General features: G+C 33.8%; 1 protein-coding gene across 1 annotated transcript; it reads right to left on the minus strand.

Annotated features, from left to right (window-relative positions):
* Nucleotides 1–4241: 4241 nt before the first annotated feature.
* LOC127801088 (myb-related protein 308-like) lies at nucleotides 4242–5737 on the minus strand. Its single transcript, XM_052335937.1, has 2 exons — nucleotides 5363–5737; nucleotides 4242–5160 (listed from the first exon to the last, which is right to left on the minus strand). The coding sequence occupies exons 1-2, from the start codon at nucleotides 5493–5495 to the stop codon at nucleotides 4448–4450; spliced, it is 846 nt and encodes a 281-aa protein (XP_052191897.1). The 5' UTR covers nucleotides 5496–5737; the 3' UTR covers nucleotides 4242–4447.
* Between the last annotated feature and the right edge of the window lie 19174 nt (nucleotides 5738–24911).

Genomic DNA, 24911 nt, shown 5'->3' on the forward strand with positions numbered 1-24911 from the left:
TTTTTATTTTTTAGCGACGGGGTGACCCGTCACTAAATTTTAATCTTTTTTTAATTTTCAACGACAGGAGTGATCCTGTCGCTAATTTTTAATTTTTTATTTAATTTTTTTTACTTTTAAGCTACGGCCCTGTCGCTAAATTTTAATTTTTTTTATTTTTTAGGGATGGGGTCACTTCGTCGCTAAGAAATAAAAAAAATTAAATAAAAAAATTAAAGTTTAGCGACGGGGTTGACCCCGTTGCTAAAAAATAAAAAGAAATTAAAAAAAAATTAAAATTTAACAATTGGGTTACTTTTGTCACTAAAAAATAAAAAAAAATTATTTATTTAAATTTAAATTAGTTAAAAAATAAAAAAAATTAAAGTTTAGCGACGGGATCATCCCGTTACTAAAAAATAAATAAATAAAAACAATTAAAGTTTAGCGACGGGATTGACCCCATCGCTAAAAAATAAAAAAAATTAAATACAAAATTAAAATTTAGCGATAGGGTTACTCCTGTTGCAAAAAAATTAAAAAAATTTAAATAAAAAAATTTAAATTCAATAAAAATTAAAAAAAATTAAAGTTTAGCGACGGGGTTATTCCTATCACTAAAATATAAAAAAAATTAAATAAAAATTAAAATTTAGCGGCGGGGTTGACCCCGTCGCTAAAAAATAAAAAAAATTAAATAAAAAATTAAAATTTAGCGATGGGTTACTCCCGTCGCTAAAAAGTAAAAAAATTTAAATTCGTTAAAAAATGAAATAAATTTAAATTAAAAAAATTAAAATTTAGCAACGGATTACGATTTTTCTTATAGTGTTACCCGTACTCTGTTATCTTGAATTTTCATTGAATTGATCATCTGAGTGCTTGCAAGTGTCAGCCATCCTTGTCAAATCGCAACACTCCGCCATCGCAATAGCCAATCTTACCATCCTTGTTGGGCCAAAAGGAACACTTTCATTTATGTGCTCCATTTTCTTCATGTCTTTGGGGTGTGGCTACTTGAAGACATTTACAAAACGTCAAGTTTGGTCCAACCCAATATATAGTTAAATTGCTTTGTGTATGCAAGTGTACTAATGAGATTGGAACAGTATAAGGGAAATAATTTGTTAATCGTAATCCGTATTTGTAATTATGACATAAAAAGACCAACAACAAAAAAAAATAGGGCGTGATCACCAAAAATAGGGGTTATACTCATCGCTAATCAGCGACGGGATTAGCGACAGGGTCCCCGTCGCTAAATTTTAATTTTTTTATTTAATTTTTTTTATTTTTTAGAAACGGGATTTACCCTATCGCTAAATTAAATTTTTTATATTAAATTTATTTTTTTAATTTTTTTAATTTTTTAGCAACGGGATCGACTTCGTCGCTAAATTTTAATTAATTTATTAATTAATTTATTTTTTTTAATCCCGTCACTAAATTCAACCCCAAAATTCAAAATTCAACGCGCGCCAGGCCCCAGCTACCCCCCTCAGTACGCCACGTGGCCGCTCCTCTACTCGCCACGTGGCAGTACTGGGATAATACTCTCAACAATTATCTCATGCTCTCAACTAGATTCGAACCCCCAACCTTTCATGACCAAATTTCACGTGCTAGTCAGCTGATCTAGAAGTCTCCATGTATATAAAATATATTTATACTATTATCTTTCAAATATTTCAGAATTATATTTATACACCAAATTTTTTCAAACTTATTTAATGATATTAATTTTAATATTTAATGTTAGTAAAGGGAAATGAATATTAATTTTAATTTTATTTCATTATTAATTTAAATAAAACTTTATTAATTATTATATTAGTAGTGAAAAATTATGTTTTTATTTTGATTTTAATTTTAAAATATTTAAAAAATTATTAGTTTAATTTTTACTAATATTAATGTTAGTAAAAATTATTGTGATATGTTTAAATGTAAAATTTTTAATTTTTAATTTTTTAATTTTTATTTTTTAGTGACGAGTTGACCCGTCTCTAAATTTTAATTCTTTATTTATTTATTTTTTATTTTTTAGCTATAGGGTTAACTCGTCGCTAAATTTTATTTTTTTTTATATTTTAGCGACGGGGTTGACCCCGTTGCTAAATTAAAATTTTTTTATTTAATTTTTTTTTAATTTTTAGTGACGGGAAATACCCCGTAGTTAAATTTTAATTTTTTTTTATTTTTTAGTGACAGGGTGACCCGTTGCTAAATTTTAATCTTTTTTTACTTTTCAGAGACGGGAGTGATCCCGTCGCTAAATTTTAATTTTTTATTTAATTTTTTTTTTTTACTTTTTAGTGACGGTCCCGTCGCTAAATTTTAATTTTTTTTATTTTTTAGGGACGGGGTCACTTTGTCGCTAAAAAATAAAAAAATTAAACAAAAAAATTAAAGTATAGTGACGGGGTTACTCATGTCGCTAAAAAATAAAAAAAAATTATTTATTTAAATTTAAATTCATTAAAAAATAAAAAAAATTAAATAAAAACAATTAAAGTTTAGCGACGGGGTTGACCCATCACTAAAAAATAAAAAAAAATTTAAACACAAAATTAAAATTTAGCAACAGGGTTACTCCTATCGCTAAAAAATTAAAAATAAATAAAAAAAAATTAAATTAGCTAAAAAATTAAAATAATTAAGTAAAAAATTAAAATTTAGCGAAGGGACCCTGTCGCTAAAAAATTAAAAAAAAAATTAAAATTTAGCGATGGGTTACTCTCGTCGCTAAAAAATAAAAAATAAATAAATAAATAAATTCAAATTTATTAAAAAATAAAATAAATTTAAATAAAAAAATTAAAATTTAGCGACGGGTTACGATTTTTCTTATAGTGTTACCCGTACTCTGTTACCTTGAATTTTCATTGAATTGACCATGTGAGTGTTTGTAGATGTCAGCCATCCTTGCCATATCACAACACTCCGTCCTCGCAATAGCCAATCTTACCATCCTTGTTGGGCCAAAAGGAACACTTTCATTTATGTGCTCCATTTTCTTCATGTCTTTGGGTGTGGCTACTTGAAGACATTTACAAAACGTCAAGTTTGGTCCAACCCAATATATAGTTAAATTGCTTCGTGTATGCAAGTGTACTAATGAGATTGGAACAGTACATGCTAATTAAGGGAAATAATTTGTTAATCGTACTCCGTATTTGTAATTATGACATAAAAAGACCCAAAAAAAAAAAATAAGGCGTGACCAGCAAAATTTTTATTAATTAGTTTTGCTTATATATTAAAATCTTGGTTGCTATGATATTAAGTGGCATGTTGTCAAGTTTTTGGACTTTGGTTTTGAGGGGAATTGATCGAGTGCGATTTTGTTCATCCCCTTTAACGGGGTGAACATCACTCTCACAAAACTGTGAGGGTAAAAAAAGCAACGAAACGATCTGAATTAATTGATTGTCGTTCCGTTGCTTTTTCACCCTCACAATTTTTGTGAGGGTGGGGGTGAACAAAATCGCACTCGGAATTGACCAGTCACCAGTGGCATCTTGAGCATGCAACAAGTTCAATCGTAAGTTCGTTTTTTTTTATTTTATTTTTATTTTAAGATTATTCTTTTTAAGTGACAAAAAATAAAATTACATAAAAAAATATTATTTTTCAAGTGTGTCATCTACTAAAAATGACATTTTCATATTTATGTATAAGAAAAGAAATAATTACATATCACGAAAGACAGCATCATTATTATTACACAATTTTCATATGGGAGGGAGGGATAGAGATTATTTATTTATATATATTTATTAATATACAATGGCGACAACTATGTCAACAAGTTAGACCAGTTGCCATACTTCACTCATTACTATAATGGGTCCTATTATGTTGTTCGCGTCCGACACAGACAAAATGGGAGATAGGGGACGTGGGCCCCATGAGAGCGTGGTAATTGCTGAACGTACCCAAAAACAGTTCAAACTCTTTCCGTAACATATATAATAATACCATCTTTCGTCCATAATTGTAAGCCAATTTCAGAGAAACCTCTCCACTTGATGGGGACTTTGTACCCACATTCATTACCATTTCTAATGGGAAAAAAAATGATCTCCCCACAAAACTTTTGTACAGTGCCTACAATAATTAATTTGATGATGATATTCTTTCTGTCTTTCGTCCTACGTGAAAATAATTGTATTTGCTTCTTTTTAGTCCGAATTAATTATGAGCAGTCGTCCTAATTAAAGGTCAGAATGTCCAATATAATTAATTATCAAGCCCAAGTATGCGTATGCAAACAGACATGAATTTATTCCACATATTGGTATAATTTATTTTTATTATTATTAGCTTAAATTCTCATCACATATTTACCATAGTTGAAAACTAGGTCGAGGGAAAGGAAGGTGAGCATGTGGAAACTATAACTAAGATTCAGAGGCTTCCCCGCTCCAAAGACCCCGAAACAACTACTTTGCTTAAGTACTATTGGTCAGATGAGCAATGATTCAGCAAAGGAATCCAACTGGCCTTGATCATCTTCTTCCGTCTTTAGAAGCTGTAGATACTCTTCGTACAGCTTCTCTAGAGACCGGCACTCGAGATCTGAACCGTCCATTAGATGATCGTGATGATAATGATCTGATCCATCTTCACCAATAAAAAAGCCAACCTCATGACCATTTGACCCGTTATTACCAAGCATTCCCCTCTCTCCTTCATGATTTGAAGAACCACTAGGTGTAGCAGTTGCAGTAGTAGTAGTAGTAGTAGTCCAGTCGAAGGTGCTTCTGTCTCTAGACAATGAGAAAGAAGCCAGAGATTTGATCCGAAAGGGCTTTGGATTATGAACTTTTAGCTTCTCAGTGTGGTCTAGGTTGGACTTAGACTTGTTTTTTTGCTTCTTGTTACAGCTGGTCCTCCTCTTGGGCTCTTGGACATGGGAATCCGATAGTTTTTTGTGGGTATTCGGGTCGGTGCCTTGGCTTCGGAGCCTCTTGCTAAGATGTGTGTTCCAGTAATTCTTGATCTCGTTATCAGTTCGACCAGGTAGCCTTCCTGCGATCAGAGACCAACGGTTGCCCAAGAGGGCATGCATTTTGATTATAAGGTCATCCTCATCGGGTGTGATGTTCCCTCTCTTGATATCCGGCCTTAGATAGTTCATCCATCTTAGCCTGCAACTCTTTCCACATCGAAGTAGCCCTAATCATGCATGCACAACAAGATCATGACAATTGCTTGGTCAACCTTTTTCTTTTTTGTTTTTTAATTAAGATCTACCAAGTCCAAACACACACACAAAAGGGAACCCAAGATTATATATATATCCCATTGCAAGATCCCACAAAAAAAAAATCAGATGTATGCAGCATTATGCTGTAGCCACTATAGTGAATTTAATTACCAGCTTTTTTGGGCAAAGATCGCCAATTGCCTTCGCCATGAACTTGAATGTATTTTGTAAGCAATGCGTCCTCTTTGCCGGTCCATGGACCTCTATGCAACCCAACCTTCGAACAACAAGGAGCTCTTCCCATCTCTTCTTCTGATATTTGTGACGCAGGAGAGAACACAGAGAGAGAGGGAGAGAGAGAGAGAGTTGAAAATGGATGAAAGAAAAAAAGAGAACAGAGAGAGAGAGAGAGAGAGAGAGAGTGATGCTCTCTGAGAGCACAAGCTCAAAATCAGAGAGTCGTCACCCTTTTTAAAACCATGAGGCCCTGACTGGGTTCAAAGCCCATTTACCCAATTATATCGCCCCAATACTTTTCCCATAAGAAAGAGTTAATTAGCTATGCTATATATTATTTTGTTTTTCTATTTTTCTATATATATATATATATATATATTTTCTTCCTTCTACGAGACGGCATCAGAGTTATATACTTTTGCCACCCAAACTCTGCGTGGAGCAGGTGCCCAACAAACTTTCTTACTATCTGCCCTTCTTCTCTTCTTCTTCTTCTTCTTACAACACACACACGTACATGTGTTGTCTTTTTACATATATAAAAACCAAATTTGATACGATGCGATCGCATGCATCAGGAACGATGTACACATGCATGGAATGTGTGGCTAAAACCACGGTATAACCTTGGGCGCAACCAGAAGTAGCAATCTAATAATTAGTGTCATATACGACTAAATCACCACCACTGATTTGTTGCTGCAAAAGTACACGTTCAGAGTTCAAGCCACATGTTCAAAACCCAGCTGGCTGGGCAATTTTATTCTTACGGGCTTTGCATGCGCGCAAAATAACTTTTCAAACCCTGAAAATCTATTGCATGCAATTATACGTATAAGCATTTTTTTTTTAAATTTTAAATATATATATATATAGGGTGGCTAATTATAGATGGATGAATCACGGATGATATATGACGTACTACATTGCAGTGTGTGTACATATATATATGTAGCGAAATTGGTCACGAATCGGTCGCTGTCACTTGTTTCTATCTGCATGCAGTGTGGAGGGAATCCAGGTATCTTCACTCTGATTGGACTGTCATGTTTGGAGAATGAACTGTGTGCTGTGCAAAGTTCATAGTCAGATGCGTGGCGAAGATGAAGCCAATTACAACTGTCTCCTTTTGTACCCTTCAACCAATGGTGTAGGGGATGGATACTGGCTCCTTAAATTTGCCGAGCAGTGTTTTCTTTGTCCCCCAACCAAGCCAAACAACATCACTCTCCCCCGCCCCTCCCCCACCACACACACAAACCCCCCGGCACGCGCGCGCGAGAGAGTACAGTTTATAAATTATCATTGAAGAGAAAAGGAAAAAGTTGGATAAAATTACAAGTTTCATTCTATTCAAGCTATATATGAATCTAATAATTACTTACCGAAGAGGGTGCAGTTCAAATGGTGGATGAAAAATGTCAGACACTGCCTGCGACCACGTTTCCATGGCCGTGAATTATATTATGCGTATTAAAACATCTTTTAATCCAATCTCTACTTTTAATTTATTTTTGCTAGTTCTCTATGTTCAACATGGGGGGCGCTATATTCAGAAAATTAAAATTAAGCCTCACAATCATCAATGTTAAGGTTATAATAATAAATTTAAAACTAAAATTAAATTTTACGATCATAATAAGTAAATACTTTAAACACAAAATTGATAACCCAAGAAGAGCCCCCTCGCCATCAACGAGAAGCCTAAACCATAAGTAAGTTGTTGCCAACAGGATGAAGACCAACTAAACCCCAGTTCAAAGTCCTTGGATAAATGGGATGGGAGCATTCAGCGAATAAATATTGGGAGTGAGAGGATGACCATGATTTATTATTATTATCATTAATTAGCACTACTTGGAAGAAGCTGTACGTAGGTGTCTCAGTGGCAGGCAATAACCAATCATTTCTTGACATGTTGTCACAGTGATCTCTAGGGCTGCGAGGCCGGCGAATAATAATGCTCTGTATATACCCCCCCCCCAAAGTCCACCTGTTCAACCAACGAATTAACATCTTTACTTATAAGTGACCTGTTCTCAAATGGTTATTAATTAAGAAGATATCCAATTGATATGGATCAAACTAACAGCATTTACAGCCCAAATATGGTCGTTTGCCAGCTCAGTCCGTGCAGCAACAATAAGTACTACTAATGTTACTCCCTTTCAACCCACCTAGCTATCTTTATATATACTTGTTCTCAAATTAATCAATCAAAGCCATGTCTCAACTTAGAAAGTTATCTGATCTTATACAAAACATCCACCCTAAGTAATATCAACTTTTTGTTTTAATTATTTCATCACTTTCATTTCGTCCCCATTTGTTAGGGGACCTCACTTCCCTTCAAGGAAATAAAGGGTGGATCAGTAGTGAGCCATAAATAATAAGAATATAAATAGACACACATGATCATATATATTAATAATTTAATAGAAATATATATATATATATATATATACAGAGATTACACTCAACCTAATACTTCTATTACCCATTCCTTAAATTTAATAGACATCATTAAATTCATTTATTCACAATTTTATGGGAAAAAATAACTAATACTCTCATAAAGATGAAATTAGATAATTTATTTTTATGGTATGCATGCAAGTACCCTTTGTTTGCTTATGCAAATAAACCAATTAGTAACTATTTGTTGCATTAACGTGCAAGTGCATGTGAAGTGCATGTGAATGAGATGGAGTCACCTAACATCATCGCAGCTCTTCATTATAGATGTCTAAAATTGCTAGATCGATAGACACGACTTATCACCTTTTTTGTAACATTTATAATAGAATTATTTATTGTGCATATCGTAATATTATTTTCACCATAAATAACGTTACACAAAATTATTATTATAAATATCATACAAAATGTAACAATTTGGTGTTTAAATTGCACAAGTAATATATATATATATATATACACGTATGTATGTATGTATGTATGAATGGAAGTGGTGGTTAGGCACAATGTTAGACACGCTTTGCAGTCTAGCAAAGTCGACGTCTGCGGCGGCCGTCGTGGTCGGCTGATTTAATCCACGTGTCAGATTTGAGGTTTGAAATTTAAGCATTGTTTGGCATGGGCTTTTTCTTCTTGACTTTTATTGCTGGTAGTTGTAAAACAAAAATAAGTGTGGTATAGTTTTTAAAAATTATTTTTTATTTTAGGCTTTTGGCAGTACTTTTTATTAATTTTTTTTAAAAATATTTTTTTACGTGAATAAACCAAACACTTTAAATTAGCTTTTAAAATATATATTCACAAACATAAATTTAATCTCCTTACAATCTACCCTTCCAATTTGTAAGTTTGTTAGAATCATAGAATGAAGGTTAGTTGTTAATGATATTCTATGATTGTAACAAACTTATAAATTCAGTTAGTGAATTGTAAAAATTAAAAGATTTTTATAAAATTATAATAAATCTAAAAGTTCAATATTTTTGTGTAATTTATCAAAAAAACATAATAACTAAATAGACTATTTTGAATATTAGAATTTATGATCTAAAATAGAATGTAACTAACTTTATTATTACATTAATATTTTGTTTTAAAAAATTTTGCTATTATTTAAGTAAACATTAGATTACCTCCACCTGCAATTTGTAATTTACTTACTCTGTCGAAATCGAGGGCACGACTGACGAGGGATCTCGCAAAGACGGTAATCCCAAGTAAACATTATATTTGGCACTCTATAGTCTTTTTGACTTTTTTTAAAAAATGTTCGTATATATTTTGCTAGAAAAATACAACTAGAAAAGCTATTTACATACTTGACTTGCGGCTTAGAATAAGACTTTAGAATAATTTTACTATTATAATAAAACTCATCAATATCAATTGAATTTTGTTTAAAAAAAATAAAAATTAGGTTGCAACCACTAGCCAATATCCCTTAAAGATAAGCTTTCATTATAAATTATTTATTTATTTTTTTAGTTGCACATGCATAGAGCAGGCACCCCTCTAGCAATAATATTATAAATTAATTAGGTTCGATCATGTTGAGAGGGTTAGATAACCATGCATGTTACTATTACAAGAGTGCCATGCACGGACCATTTGACAAGACAACCATGGACACTAGTCATAAAATCTCGATGGAAGTTACAGCTGGGACAACTAAATTCTCCTGTAAATTAAGTTACAATCCAATGAATGACCCATAAGAAATAAGAGAAGTATATAAAACTGGCCAACCTAAGTTCAAAGGAGGTATCTTCTAACCTTCTTTCTTGATTTTCAGTCTCAATACTCTCTCCATCTCTCTGAGTTCTAGTTATATTTTTCGCTCATGATCAAACCCTTTAAACCTTCACGAGTTGTACCAACTTAGACACTAAAAAGTTTTTTCAAGAAATCACCAAGAATTCCAACCATTGAGTTGTAGGGAAGATAGACAACTTGGAGAAGACAGATTAATTGTCCATCGTCCCACCAAAGTTTGGTCACCTACTACAATGGTATTACTAGCCATTGTCTGGTTCATGGGCGAATATATAAGAATTTTATGTAGTGGGGGCATAGTAAATAATACAAATTATTTACACAAAAAAATAGTAAATATCTTTCTATAATACATTAATTAGAAATGAGAGTAAATAAATATAATAAGCAATTTTAGTAGCCAATTCAAATTACAAAATTAATTAGAAATAAAATATAATAAATAGAAAACAAAAATAAAGGAAAAAAAGAGCCATTTCATATTCATGCTACTCAATGTTTTATAGTTATATATTAAAGCATTAATTCATTCTATAATATATTAAATGTATCCCGTATCCTCTATAAATATTTTTGAACAAAGTTGGAGAAACCCAACAGATTATCAGACATAATTAAAATAATTAGGTGTTAGGGTTTTATTAGTTAAAATTTTAATATGTAACATTTAACTTTGATGTTTCACATTTTAAAATTCTTATTTCTTGTTCATTTTCACAAGAACAAGTTTACCCAGCCCTTTGGGGGGGGGGGGGGGGGGGGGGGGGGGGGGGCTTAGAGTAAATTTGGGTTGTGAGGGGCACCTAGGTGCTAGCTAGCTATCCCACAAAAATTTATAGGATATATGCACCCCCAGTGTCCCCACTATATATGAATCCACCGCCAGTCCAGATGTACAAATTCTGTTGCTATGCTTTGCAGCGTCCTCGGTTGTAAAGAAAGAGAGCTTATCCATCATGTATTGTGTCTCTTATTTAGTATACTGCCCTGTTTTACCGTAATTAACACTTTTTATATGCGTAAAATAATATGTGGAGACATGAGGGATTCCATATTTTGCACTCAACAAAGAGAGCTTATCAGGCTACATGTGGACATGATGGCGGCTTAGCTGCAGTCAAAGCTTTCTCTGACTTGGGATGCTTACGTCAATGCAACGGAAAGGTTTTGCCACAGCTACCTTGGACTTTGGTGCACCGTCCGTCTGCCTGCGTTTCAAAATCAAATGGATTCAAGCAATCCAAAATCATATCTTAATAAAAGAATGGGACTGGTCAGAAAAAGGTTAGGATAATATGTATTTTTATAATTCTGAGTTATTTTGTTTTCTTTAACATATAATTACTAATAAATTACATTCTTGTGCACTCAATAGCCACAAGAAGGGAATGCCATCAAAGGGCTATATTATTTGAAATTTACACATTAGAAGAGCAGAATATGTATGTGTGTGTATATAAATATATGTATCAATCTAAGGCAAATATTAAAAGTTCGCATGATGGGCCAGATTACATATATAAGAAATTTGGACTCGAATTCAAGTCATAGATCTGAATCTGAGTCTCACCTGTTAGACATAAATATCACAGTATATATATTAAATCCACATATCATATAAAACACTGATATCTACAAAAAGAAGAATACCTCTCAACTCCATAACAGCGATGAAAAATCTTGTTTGTAATGGCCAACACAAATGCACTGCTCCAAACAAGATCTTCTTCTTCTTTTCTACTATTATGCCTTAACCTTTTCTCAATGGAAAGAAAATGGTGTAATAGATTGATTAGAGAAAAGAGGGGACCTAGCCATATATATATAGAGCCAATAGGGTTTTACGCATCACAAAACCCTATTGGGCCTACACTTATTTTACAAATCACATATATATTCAAATAGGCCTAAGCCCATTAAGGTGCACCAAGGCCAATGTCCAATTATGATCACATATAATCCATTTGGGCCCCCAAGCATTGTTAAGCTATAGCCCAACTGCTTTTTTTTTTTCTTAAAACAAGATCTAATTAATATTGTACACATAATGAAAAAATTCTAACATTCTTCCACTTGTGCAATACTAGTTGATGCCAATATTTTTATTATTTTTTTTGAAATTGACTCTCCAGTTGGACAACAAGTATTTAAAAACTTGAGTGGCCTCTATTTTGAAAGCATAGCTTAATAGATAATCACCTTTAAACATGTTCTGTTCGACCTAATTACCAAAATTAGATCATAGCCGTCAAAATGTATTTATTTCCATAAATTCGCATTATGATCATAACTTTGGCAATTAAATTAACATGAACACAATATGATTTGAAAGTGTAGTACAGACAACAACATATACCTTATATGATCTTCATGCCAAGTCTATATCAGTCCTTTAATTATCACTATCCATGAAAGCTGAATCTGAATGCCTTCAATAGTAATAAAAGAAACAAGCATAACAGCTCCAAAACATACAGTGATATCACCAATCTAATATCATGAAAAGATACATCAGCATGCATATGACTTTAAAATTTAACATGGATCCATGGAACAAAATAATCGAGCTCATTACATAACAGTGATTGGGAGTAACAATTCAATGAAATAACAACTCCCACTAATCAAGCACATCAAAAGACTCTAAAATCCCCATATTAACAACGTGCCTTTTAAAATCAATAGGTCGAAGTCCTTTGGTTAATGGATCAACAACCATAACCTGAGTATTTATGTGTTCCACAATAATATCACCTCTCTTGACCATGTCTCTGACTGAAAGATACTTGATCTCTATGTGTTTGGAACCACTAGAACTTTTATTGTTTTTAGTGAAGAAAACTGCAACACTATTGTCACAATAAATTTTGATTGGCCTTGAGATGGAATCAATAATCAAAAGCCCAGAAATGAAGTTCTTCAACCACATAGCCTGTGATCCCCCTCCATAACATGCTACAAACTCTGCTTGCATAGTAGATGAAGCTACAAGTGTTTGTTTTACACTTTTCCATGAAATTGCCCCACCATCTAACATGAAAACGTATCCAGAGGTGAATTTTCTTTCATCAGGACACCCTGCAAAATCTGCATCTGTGTACCCAACCACCTCAAGGTGATCTACTTTTCTATACACTAGCATAAAATCCTTTGCTCTTTGCAGATATCTCATAACTTTCTTTGCCAACACCCAATGCTCAGGCCCAGGATTAGAAGAAAATCTCCCCAACACACTAACTGCAAAAGCAATATCGGGCCTAATACAAACTTGAGCATACATCAAGCTTCCAACAGCACTAGCATAAGGCACATTTTCCATCTGTTGTTGCTCTATTATATTTTTGGGACAATTTTTCTTACTAGGCAATTCTCCCTTAGCTATAGGCACTTCCCCAGCTCTACAGTTTTGCATATTAAAGCGATTGAGAACACGATCTATATATGATCTTTGAGAGAGTCCCAACAAGCCTCGAGTCCTGTCCCTGTTAATTTCAATACCAAGAACAAATGATGCTTCACCAAGATCTTTCATGTCAAAAGTCTTGGAAAGCATTTGCTTAGTATCATGAAGTAGGCTTAAATCATTACTCGCAAGGAGAATATCATCAACATATAGCACAAGAAGAACAAATCTGCTCCCACTGATCTTGAGATATATACATTGGTGTATCTTATTTTCAGTAAATCCAAAGGAAGTAATTACCTCATCAAACTTCAAATACCATTGTTGAGAGGCTCGTTTTAAACCATAAATGGATTTCTTTAACCTGCATACCAAATGTTCTTTGCCATTTTCTTTGAAGCCTTCAGGTTGTTGCATATATACTTCTTCATGCAAGTGTCCATTTAAAAATGCTGTTTTAACATCCATATGATGAAGTTCAAGATCAAAGTGTGCCACTAGTGCCATAATGATTCTGAAAGAATCTTTTGAGGAAACAGGGGAAAATGTTTCATTATAATCAACTCCTTCTTTCTGAGTAAAGCCCTTAGCCTCTAATCTCGCCTTGTACCTTTCAATATTGCCTTTTGAGTCTTTCTTAGTTTTGAACACCCATTTGCAACTTATAGGATTAACTCCTTTAGGCTGTTCAACTAGTTCCCACACATCATTGTGTGCCATAGATTTCATTTCATCCTCCATTGCTTCCAACCATTTATCAGAACAAGTACTTGAAACAGCTTGGTTATATGAGATCGGATCTATAACATGACTAACATCGTAGTCATTTTCACCAAGGTATACCACATAATCATCTGATATAGCAGATCTTCTTTCTCTCTGAGGGCGCCTATCAGGAATTTCAGGATGTGAAATATGTACTGGAACATCTTCCTGTTGGGATACTTCTTCTGTTTGATCTGGTTCAAACACCATCCTTTCATGTACAACTGGTATTGGCATTATCATAATTTCCTCTTCCACATTAACATCCCTTACACGAGAACAAGAGCATTCACTTGAATCATTCTCGAAAAATTTTGTAGTGATAGAATCCACAATCTTTGTGCCTTGACTAGGGCAATAAAATCTGTATCCCTTAGAATGGTCAAGATAGCCAACAAAGAAACAACGTGTAGTCTTAGGATCCAATTTACTCTCAGAAGGATTGTAGATTCTTACCTCAGCAGGACAACCCCAAACTCGAAAATGATTTAGGCTCGGCTTACGACCAACCCAAAGTTCAAAAGGAGTCAGAGGCACAGATTTACTGGGAACTCTATTCAAGATATACATTGCAGTCTTTATGGCTTCACCCCAAAGAGACATGGGTAGATTACATCTACTCATCATCGTCCTCATCATATCTTTTAGTGTGCGATTTCTCCTTTCAGCTACTCCATTTTGATTTGGTGTGCCAGGCATGGTATATTGAGCAACTATCCCACAATCTTGTAGATACATGGCAAACAGACCCATACATTGTCCGCTAGGTCCATGTCTGCCATAGTATTCTCCACCTCTATCAGATCTCACAACCTTTATACTTTTCTCTCGCTGCTTCTCAACCTCAGTTTTGAAAATCTTAAACTTTTTGAGTGCTTGAGATTTATCCGCAATAAGATATACATATCCATAGCGAGAAAAGTCATCAATAAAGGTGAGAAAATATTTGTTCCCACATAATGTAGAGACATAAGGTCCACTTATATCAGTGTGGATAATTTCCAGAAGCTCATTACTACGAGTTGCACCTCTTTTCTTGGTTTTGGTGAGCTTTCTCTTAATGCAATCAACACAAGTCCCAAAATCATTGAAGTCAACAGTAGGCAAAATACCACTTTTAACAAGTCTCTCCATCCTTTCTTTGGAAATATGACCCAACCGTTTATGCCATAAGGTTGAAGAGTTTTCTTTAATCAACATTCTTTTAACACCAACATTCTCAACGTTCAAAGAAGTAGCCATGGAAGAAAAATTTAACTTATATAACCCATCACATAAGAGTGCAGTGCCAACAATAACTGAATTAAAAATCAAATTTAAAATTCCATTACCAATACCAAAATGATATCCCTCACAATCCATCTTAGAAATGGAGATCAAATTCCGCCTAAAAGACAGTACAAAAGCGACATCATTCAAAACAAGGGTATATCCAGTTTCTAATCTAAACTCTACTGCTCCCATATCTTCAACTTGTACTCGAATGCCATTTCCAACCACCAGCATTCTCTCATGATCATTTGGCTTTCGTTTGCTCTTGAACCCCTGCAAGGTATTGGCCACATGAATGGTTGCTCCTGAATCAAACCACCAAGTATTCAATGGAACATCTATTAAATTGGATTCAAAACAAACAAAAGCAAGTGGTTTACCTCCACTTTTGTTCTTTGCCAACCAGTTCTTATACTTGTGACAGTCAAATTTCTTATGACCCTTTTTCTTGCAGAACCAGCAACTGATCTCTTTCTTAATAGTAGGTTTGGGGCCATTGCTCTTCTGATTTTTGATCTTGTTGCCACCTTTGTTATTTTTGCGATAATTGTGGCTCGAGGAATGCCCTTTCATGTTTGGCTGAATCACAAAATTCACACTACCACCAGAACCCCTAAGGATCCTCTTTTCTTCTTGGTCACAAATAGAGATTAGCTTATTGGTATTCCACTTATCCTTTTGAGTGTTATAAGAAGTCTTCAATTGGTCAAACTGTGAAGGCAAGGAATTAAGAGCATGATGAACAAGGAATGACTCAGTAATGGGGATCTCAAGCTCGGTCAGTCTAGTAGTTATATCAACCATCTGCATAATATATTCTCTAACACCACCCACCCCATCATACTTCATTCCTGTCAACCTATCCATAAGTTCTCCAGCATCTGCTTTTTCAGACGATTTGTATTTTTCAGCTATATCATCAAAGAATTTCTTAGAATTTTTTGTCTTAGATATGGCACCAATGAGAGTATGGGAAATAGACCTTTTCATTATCATCAAACTTAAACGATTCGCCCTTCCCCATTTTTCATACCTAGCTTTCTCTTTAATGGAACTCCTTGCAGTTGGCTTAGGAGGCTCATTCTCATGTAAGGCTATGTCGAGATCCATTAAACCCAGTTGAATTTCAATATCTTCTTTCCATCTCTTAAAATTGGTTCTAGTTAGAGTCTCAATGATCGAAGTCTGATTACCGACATTGAAAGCGCAAGGGGCTGTATATAAAAAAAAATATCGCACGTGAATATAGGCAAAAGATAAACAAGAATAAGCTTGAAACTTTTATGGCATTATTCTCACAAGAACTTAAGATGCACATTATAAAATCACCTTTGGGCAGAAAATATAATATACAAGTTAAATTCTCAAGTAAGTAAATCAAGGGCAAAGGATAAACAAGAATAAACCTTAAACATTTATGGCATTATTCTCACAAGAATTTAAAATGCACATTATAAAATCACCTTTGGGCAGAAAATATAATATACAAGTTAAATTCTCAAGTATGAAAAACAAGTAACTCAGAAACAATCTCCTTTGGGATAAAAGATTTGGGTCACAATGCATTTTCACAGTTACATCATGTCATCTAAATTAAAATACACAATTAACACCTTTGGGCAGAAAATTATGCACCTCAATTCAAACAACAAATATCCCAAAATAATTAAGTGAAATCAATCAACTTAAATTTCCCTTCTTTTTTTTTGAGTAATGGATTTATCATTTAATTATTAATTTTTAGGCTCAAAATAAAATTTTAATTTCAGACCCAAAAATATAGTTTAAATAATTAAATGAATAAAGCCCATAACAATATATATATATATATATATCCCAATAAACATATGGGCTAAGTTAATAAAAACAGGCCCAAATAATCAAATTAAAACCCATAACAAAATAGGCCCATGAATTGAAATTAGCCCACTTGATAAAAGGATTGCCCAAGCCCAATAAAAACAAACTTTGGATCTGCTGGAACAAATCTACTTATGGATCTCAACGGATCGGGTCAAACGGCCCAGATCCGACCCAAAATTTGGCCCAGCTCCTTATAAACCCCATCTTCCTCCTTCTAGGGTTTCTTCTCAAACCCACTGTCGCCTCCACAGTCTCTCCCTTCCTCTTTGTGCTCCGCCGCCACCATCTCTGCTTTCTCTTTGCTTCGCCGGCTGCCTTGCCTTCTTCTTCTCCATTCAAGGCCGTGATTGGCGACGCGTGCCATCAACGACGACGAACGACGCCATGGCCGACGCTGCTGCCGCCCCTTTTCTTCTTCTTTTACCAGCGAATTCATCGCTGCTCACCGCCGGCCACACTTCATCTTTAATCGGCCCACAGAAAAAACCAACGCCATGGCCAAGAAAAACAACTCAACTGATTGGCCATGGCATGAATCGGCCGACGGCGAGAGGGCGAGCAAGGCGGGCAGAAACAGTGGGTGCTTCCATGGCCGCCCTCAACATGCGCCAATGATTCGACGGCGGCATCTCTCTCTCAGATCGGTAAATCAGTTTGTGAAAATATATATGTATGTATATGTTTTGTTTAGTCGCAGAGAGCTTAGAGAAGAAAGGGAATGGCATATATATAATATATATCTTGCATGTATATATGTATTTAGTTGTAGAGAGATTGGAGAAATAGGGCAATGGAAGATATATATTTGTGTATATATATATATTATATATATATAAGCAAATGTTCACGGCAGAGGTGGAGCAGTTTGTAATACATAGAGATTGCATAGTAAAAATTCACAATATGTGTATTGAAACTCACAATACGTATAACCAGGTCCTATATGAATATGTGATTGCTCTGATACCACATGTTAGATATAAATATCACAGTATATATATTAAATCCACATATCATATAAAATACTAATATCTACAAGAAGAAGAATACCTCTCAACTCCATAACAGCGATGAAGAATCTTGTTTGCAATGGCCAGCACAAATGCACTGCTCCAAACCAGATCTTTCTCTTCTTCTCTACTATTATGCCTTAGCCTTTTCTCAATGGGAAGAAAATTGTGTAATAGATTGATTAGAGAGAAGATGGGACCTAGCCATATATATATAGAGCCAATAGGGTTTTACCCATCACAAAACCCCATTGGGCCTACACTTATTTTACAAATCACATATATATACAAATAGGCCTAAGCCCATTAAGGTGCACCAAGGCCAATGTCCAATTATGATCACATATAATCCATTTGGGCCTCCAAGCATTGTTAACCTATAGCCCAATTGACTTTTTTTTTCTTAAAACAAGATCCAATTAATATTGCACACATAATGAAAAAATTCTAACATCACCTGCCCATAAAGGGTTTTTGGGTCACAATAACCACTTTGTGCCTATTCCCTGCCTTTATACAAGTGGAGAGAAGTTAGTAATATGTGTGTGTATCAAATGAGGAGTGAGTTCTCAAAAGAAGATAGCATATCCATATATTTCTCTACAAACTCTTTATTCTCTACTTGTTAAGAATGAAGGTTTTTAGGCTATGGATTTAGAATGACTTCCGTCTTGTGATCTTGTTCATAACCAATGAAACAAACCACTCAAAGATTCGACTTGCTTTCTCTGGGAGAAACTAGTAAGTTGTTTACTTTTTCTTGTACATATATTTTTTGATTTTGGTATTAGAGTCACTGGGTTTGTTTTCTAGTTTGTTGTTATGTTTGAAGGCGGTTGAAAGGAGAAAGGTAATCAAAGGAAAACAATCGAGGGCACCAAAACACTCTAAGGAATCCACCAAATAATGTAAGGCTAGAAATTATAGAGAGGCCAAGAAGACACTCAACTAATTTAGAAAATTTTTCATTCAACAAAACATAGCATCCCTTCAACTACTACAAGGACTTTTGGCCTGTTTGTTGCAGCTTAAAAGCTATAACTTTTAGCTTCTAGCTTAAAAAAAGTGGGTATGTAGTGTTTGTTTTAGTTTTTAGAATTCTAGCTTATAGCTTCTACTAGCTTTTAGAAGGGGTAGAAGCTGGATTTTTCAAAGCTAGGGTACCCCAGCTTCTACAACTTCTGATTAAACAGTTACATTTTTTTGACAATTTTGCCCCTGTTTTTAACAAAGAATTACTCTTTTGTCCACACAATCAAGGATCTCTCTTCTCTACCGCCATTTCCATTTTCAAATCTCTTCTTCTCTCTCGCCATCTCCCTTTCTCTTTATACACTAATTAATTTTTTTATAACACTTGAAACTTATACATATACACTAATTAATTTTTAAATTATCATTCTATAACTATTAAGGGTATTATGGACAATTATACAAAAATAAGTTATTTTACAACTTATGGTATCAAACACCACAACTGTTTAACTATAACTTCTGAGAAGTTGTAACAAACAAGTTCACAACTTATTCTAAGTTTTAGAAACTATAATCTAAGAAGTTAGAAGCTATAATTTCTTTAATTAAGCTACAACAAACAGGGCCTTTATATGGGCATGGAACATCCCTCTATGTATAGGAATTAAAAGGTCTACTAACTATGATTTAAGAACACTAAAAGACTCCTAGAATGGGCAAAAGATGTTCACAAGATTAAAGCATTATTTTGGAACTAGAAAGTGCTTTGAATCCTATGTTTTCTTTACTTTGGAAGGTTTTGCTAGTCTGTAGTAAAATTGATGTAACTTTTGATGTAGAACTCCAATTCATGTATCATTTGTGGCAATAAAAACTAGACTCCCAGACCTTTCAAATAACACATAATTCGACTCATTTGGTTGAAATTTGAGCCTCTCAATAAGCTCCCAAAATGACGCCTCATGCGTAGTTGAGAGTCAAAACAGTTTTGCTTTTTGTTAATTAATGAGCCTTGGAATGCTCTTGCATTAGTCTCCCCCAGTTGAAGAAGACTTTCCCTCAAGTTTGCTTCATTTGTGCCTTCAAAATAAGAAGATAAATCTGAGATATTGAAAGTGTTTGATACTCACATAATGACAGGTAACTCTATGTTTATTCATTTTCTCCAAGTCTTGTATTGGTTATTGTTGAGCTTGTGAAAAGTAGAGGTTACAATTGCAACTGTGAAAAGCTAAGGTTATAGCTGAGCCTGCAAAAGCTATAGTGGATTGGGTAAATCCTTGGTGAGGAGCCAAAGGAGTAGAGTAGGTTTATTGGCCGAACCCCTATAAAAAAAAAAAAAAAAATTCTTTCATTTCAGCACTCTTAGTCTTCTTTCACCAAGTTTAAACTTTTCTTTCAACAAGTGTTTTCTTTCAGCAATACTGATTTCTTTTTTAATACTCACAACAACATTTTTCTAAGTCTTTTAAAGGACCAATCTTTTTGTTTTGAATTTATTTTACTCTTATTACATATCATTTTCAGTCAAGGATATATATATTTAAATTAGTAGTTTGAAAAAGGTTGAACTGTTTCATTCAAAGATTCTTTAAAATCAAGAAAAATCTTTGAAAACCCAATTCACCTCATCTTGGGTGTCTACTATTTCTTTCAAATGGTCACTAGGCTTTGGAACTAATTTCCATATTTTACTTCTTTTAAATTGATTTAATTCCTCTTACATGACATTGATTCAATATTTATCCTTTAAAGATTCCTTAATGTTCTTAGGCTCAATTTGGGACAAATAAGTTGCAAAATGACATTCATTTCTAATGGATAATCTAGTTTTAACACCTTTAGATGGATCGTCGATTATTTCATTTTCCACTATATATTTTCTTTTCGTAGGAAATGATGGTTCTTTTTCTTCAAGCCTCACATTTTCCTCATAAGGAATATTGTCATTTGATAGTGCTTCTTCATTATTTTCCAAGGATAAGTTTTTAAAATTTTTATTTACATCGAGATTAATTTCTTCATTTGGTTTTGGTAGATTATTTTTGAATCATCAATAACAACATGAATTGATTCTTCCACTACTAAGGTTTTTTTTTATTAAAGACCGTATATGCCTTAATTACTATGTGATGAATATCCTAGGAAAAAGATTTCCTCACTTCTTGCATCAAATTTACCTAAGATATCATTTCCAATATTCAATATAAAGCATTTATACCCCTACGAGCATGGTGCAGTAGTAAAGCGCATGGTGTTTCGTATGGAGTATCGGGGTTTGAACCTCACCGAATGTCCAGCGCTGGCTGTGTATAGACTATGATCATACCAGGATTTACATGGAGAGTGCATCAGGGGAGAATTGGTCACCCTCCATAGGGGATTAGTTTTCAAACACCCCAGGATAAATATATATATATATATATATGTATGAAGCATTTACTCCCAAATATCTAAAAATATGAGATGTTTGGTCTTTTGCCTTTGAATAATTCATAGGGGATTTTCTTTAATATTGGCCTTATGGAAACTGTATTTAGAATATAACATGAGGTGTTCACAGCTTTTATCCAAAAATATTTTGGTAGATTTTTGTCTACTACCATGGTTCTAGCAATCTCTTGTAAAGACCTATTCTTCCTTTCTACTATCCCATTTTACTGAGGAGTTCTAGCATAAGAGAAATTATGTTCATATCCATTTTGCTCACAAAAGGTTTTAAAGATATCATTTTTAAATTCCCCTCCATGATCACTTCTAATTTTTGAAATATTGACTCCTTTCTCATTTTGAATTCTTACCTTTTGAGTTTTCTCCATAGACTACATTACCTTACTCTTGTAGATGAGATGGTTGAAGAGGCTCTTGTCCCTAGTCATGTGTTTGGAGAAACCACTATCCAAAAACCATTTGCTTCTCACATGATTTGATGTCAAAGCAACCCATTAAAAAACAAATTATATTGTTCCCTTTGGTACCCATACTTTCTTAGGTTCTTTTTGTTGGTTCCTAATGGTGGAAAATATATCCCGAGATGGGGGGTGAATTGGGATTAGGTAGATTTTCGATAATTTAAATCTTTGATTATTGGTAGAATACTAGGTTTCGAAATATAAGCTATATGTTTCGAAATAAACCTTTTTGTTAAGTAGGTTTTGAAACCTACTATATGTGTTTCGAAATATACCTTACTGTTATAGCTAGTTTCAAAATCTACTTCATTGTTTTGCTTGGTTCTAAATCTTTTGACTTGTATTTCAAACTAATAATCTTTGGTAAAGATGATATACATAAATAAGAGTATACCAAAGATGTTTGTATATCAAATATATGTTTTGTATGTATATGTATATATTGATGTTTTACATTTGATATAATTTTGATGATGAAATGCAATTGTTTTTTGATGATGAAATAAAGTTATGAGATTTCAATGTTAAAGAATTTTATGATTCAAAATATTTTTTTTCATGTTATCATTTATCGTTTTAGTTTTTATAAAAAGAATAGTCGACTATGTGTTTATGTTCTGTTGACTATGTTTGTGGATAGTCGACTATGTGGTTTAATGCTGTTGACTATGCCTGAAAATAGTCGACTATGTTATAAGGATAGTCGACTATGCATAAGGATAGTCGACTATGCTGATTTGATCTGTCGACTATTTAAGGCTTTTGTCGACTATTTTTGCATCCGTCGACTATCAAGTAAGGATAGTCGACTATGGCTTTTCATCTATCGACTATTTTTGTTCATAAAATTCAAAATTTTCTTCACATTTTTGCAATAGTCGACTGTGCATATGTATTTGTCGACTATGGGATTTTTGTGTTATAAGATAGTCGACTATGCGTTTTTGTCTGTCGACTATGTTTTGTTTTATTTGTAAAAATAGTCAACTATGCATTTTCTTCTGTCGACTATGTGTTTTGCAGAAAGCTTCCAACGGCTAGTTTTTCAACTCCAACGGTCACAAACGGCTACATTTCTCTTCAATCTTTTGGGAAGCTATAAATACAAGTCATGGATGATCAAGAGAAGACAAATGGATGGAAAGGAAATTATTTGAGCTTACATCATATACACATTTGTATTTATATTGATTGTGCTTTAATTTTCTCTCTTCAAGGCTTTGATCTTCACTTGTAATTATTCATTTCAAGCCTTGTATCATTTTTGAGAGACATTGTAACTAAGAGATTCATCTCTTAGATTCTCTCCAATTGTATACTTCTTGTTTTTCCTAGCTTGTGTAGCTAGAGGGCCTACTTGGTTTAAGTAGGAGGTTGTATTTCCTAGCTTGTGTAGCTAGAGGGCCTACTTGTGTAAGTAGGAGGTTTTAGTGAATTGGTTTAAAATCCTTAGTGGGAGCTAAGGTAGTGGATTAGGTTTGGTTTAAGCCGAACCACTATAAATCTTTTGTGTCATTTATTCTTCTTGCTTTACATTTGTCATTTTATATGTTCTATGTTTTAAATCACTAAAACCTCAATTGGGTCAAAAAGTTTTCAAGTTCTATCAAGATTTTTAAAATATCCAATTCAGCCCCCCTCTTGGTGTGTGCCATAGCACCTCTCGTTCTAACATATGTATCAACTTGTTCTCAAGAAAACTATTTTAGACTTTGATAACCAAACTTATGCAATCATGTGCAATAGGCAATAATGATACATGAAAGCTAAAGAACACTTTGCACACAAGATATATAGTGGTTCGGCACCCGCCTACTCCACTACCTTCAAGCTTACCCACTTGAAGGATTTTGCAATCCCAATCACTTTTACTAGTGATCACCACAACAAGGGTTTTACCACGGTTCACCCTAAAACCTTACAAAATGAGTTTTTACGCGCTCAACTCAAACCTAGCACCAAATGAGTTTTTACGGGCTTAACTCAAACCTTACACCAAGTGAGTTTTAGGCTAAACTCAAACCTTACAACATTAACAAGATAATCGAATTTATCTTTACAACCCAAAGAGCAATAAATGCCTTACCACATGGTTGTACAAACCTCTTAACTTGAGGTGAGGAGAACTGGAGGATGATACTCGTTGTTTGCACTTGCTTCTCCTTTTTCACATCACAATGCACATCTAGGAATGGATGAATGGATCCTCTTTGAAAGCTTGTCAAACGAATTTAGATCATTTGTGCTTGTGTGTGTGTCTCTAGTGTGTGCTCACTTGTTTTTGCTTGTTGTCTCTCTATCAATCTCTTCTTGTCTTCAAATACCTACTATTTATACCAAGAGATGGAAATCTGGTCGTTTATAGCCGTTAGAGACAAGACAGGAAAGTAGGTTTCGAAACATACAAAGTGTGTTTCGAAACATCACATAAATAGACCAAGGTTTCGAAACATAGACAACAGGTTTCGAAACATACAAGGTTCCAACTGGACAAAGCACTTAGAGACAGCAAATAGTGGGAGACAAATTCTAAAGAATATTATTGGCATTAAGAATAAACAATGGTCTCCACTTTCACATTCAAATTTGAATCTCCTTATCATGGAGAATGCATTAAACAATTGATGTGAGAAGCATTTAGATAAATACAAAATTGCAAAACAAATGCATCTCGGTTTTCAAATGAACTGCTGACAGAATGTCAGAGGTTTCGAAACATGACATGATAGGTTTCGAAACATAGTTCAAAACCTAAATTGAAAACACATACAATGCAGAGATGTTTCAAAATAACATACACAGAAAACATTGAAAACTATTTCAAAGGGGTTTCGAAACATGCATGGAAACATGACAGATATTCAGAAGCATTTGCATGAAAGCACAATCCACAGCATGTATACATCCCAGCTTATTTACATTTCTTTAGTTTAAGTAAATGTCCACATTTTCTTTTATTTATATTTTACCTCCATTTACTTTGATACATAAATGTAAATAACAAAGTACCCCCTATTTGGATTCAATAAAAA

This window comes from Diospyros lotus, chromosome 5, assembly GCF_014633365.1.
Source record: "Diospyros lotus cultivar Yz01 chromosome 5, ASM1463336v1, whole genome shotgun sequence".
Taxonomy (NCBI): Eukaryota; Viridiplantae; Streptophyta; class Magnoliopsida; order Ericales; family Ebenaceae; genus Diospyros; species Diospyros lotus.

Excerpts from the sequence above, each read along its gene's own strand:
- LOC127801088 (XM_052335937.1), bottom strand. The coding sequence starts at position 5,495 with ATGGGAAGAGCTCCTTGTTGTTCGAAGGTTGGGTTGCATAGAGGTCCA. Across the intron at positions 5,161-5,362 it reads ATCTTTGCCCAAAAAAGCTG|GGCTACTTCGATGTGGAAAG; the intron begins GTAATTAAATTC and ends ATGCATGATTAG.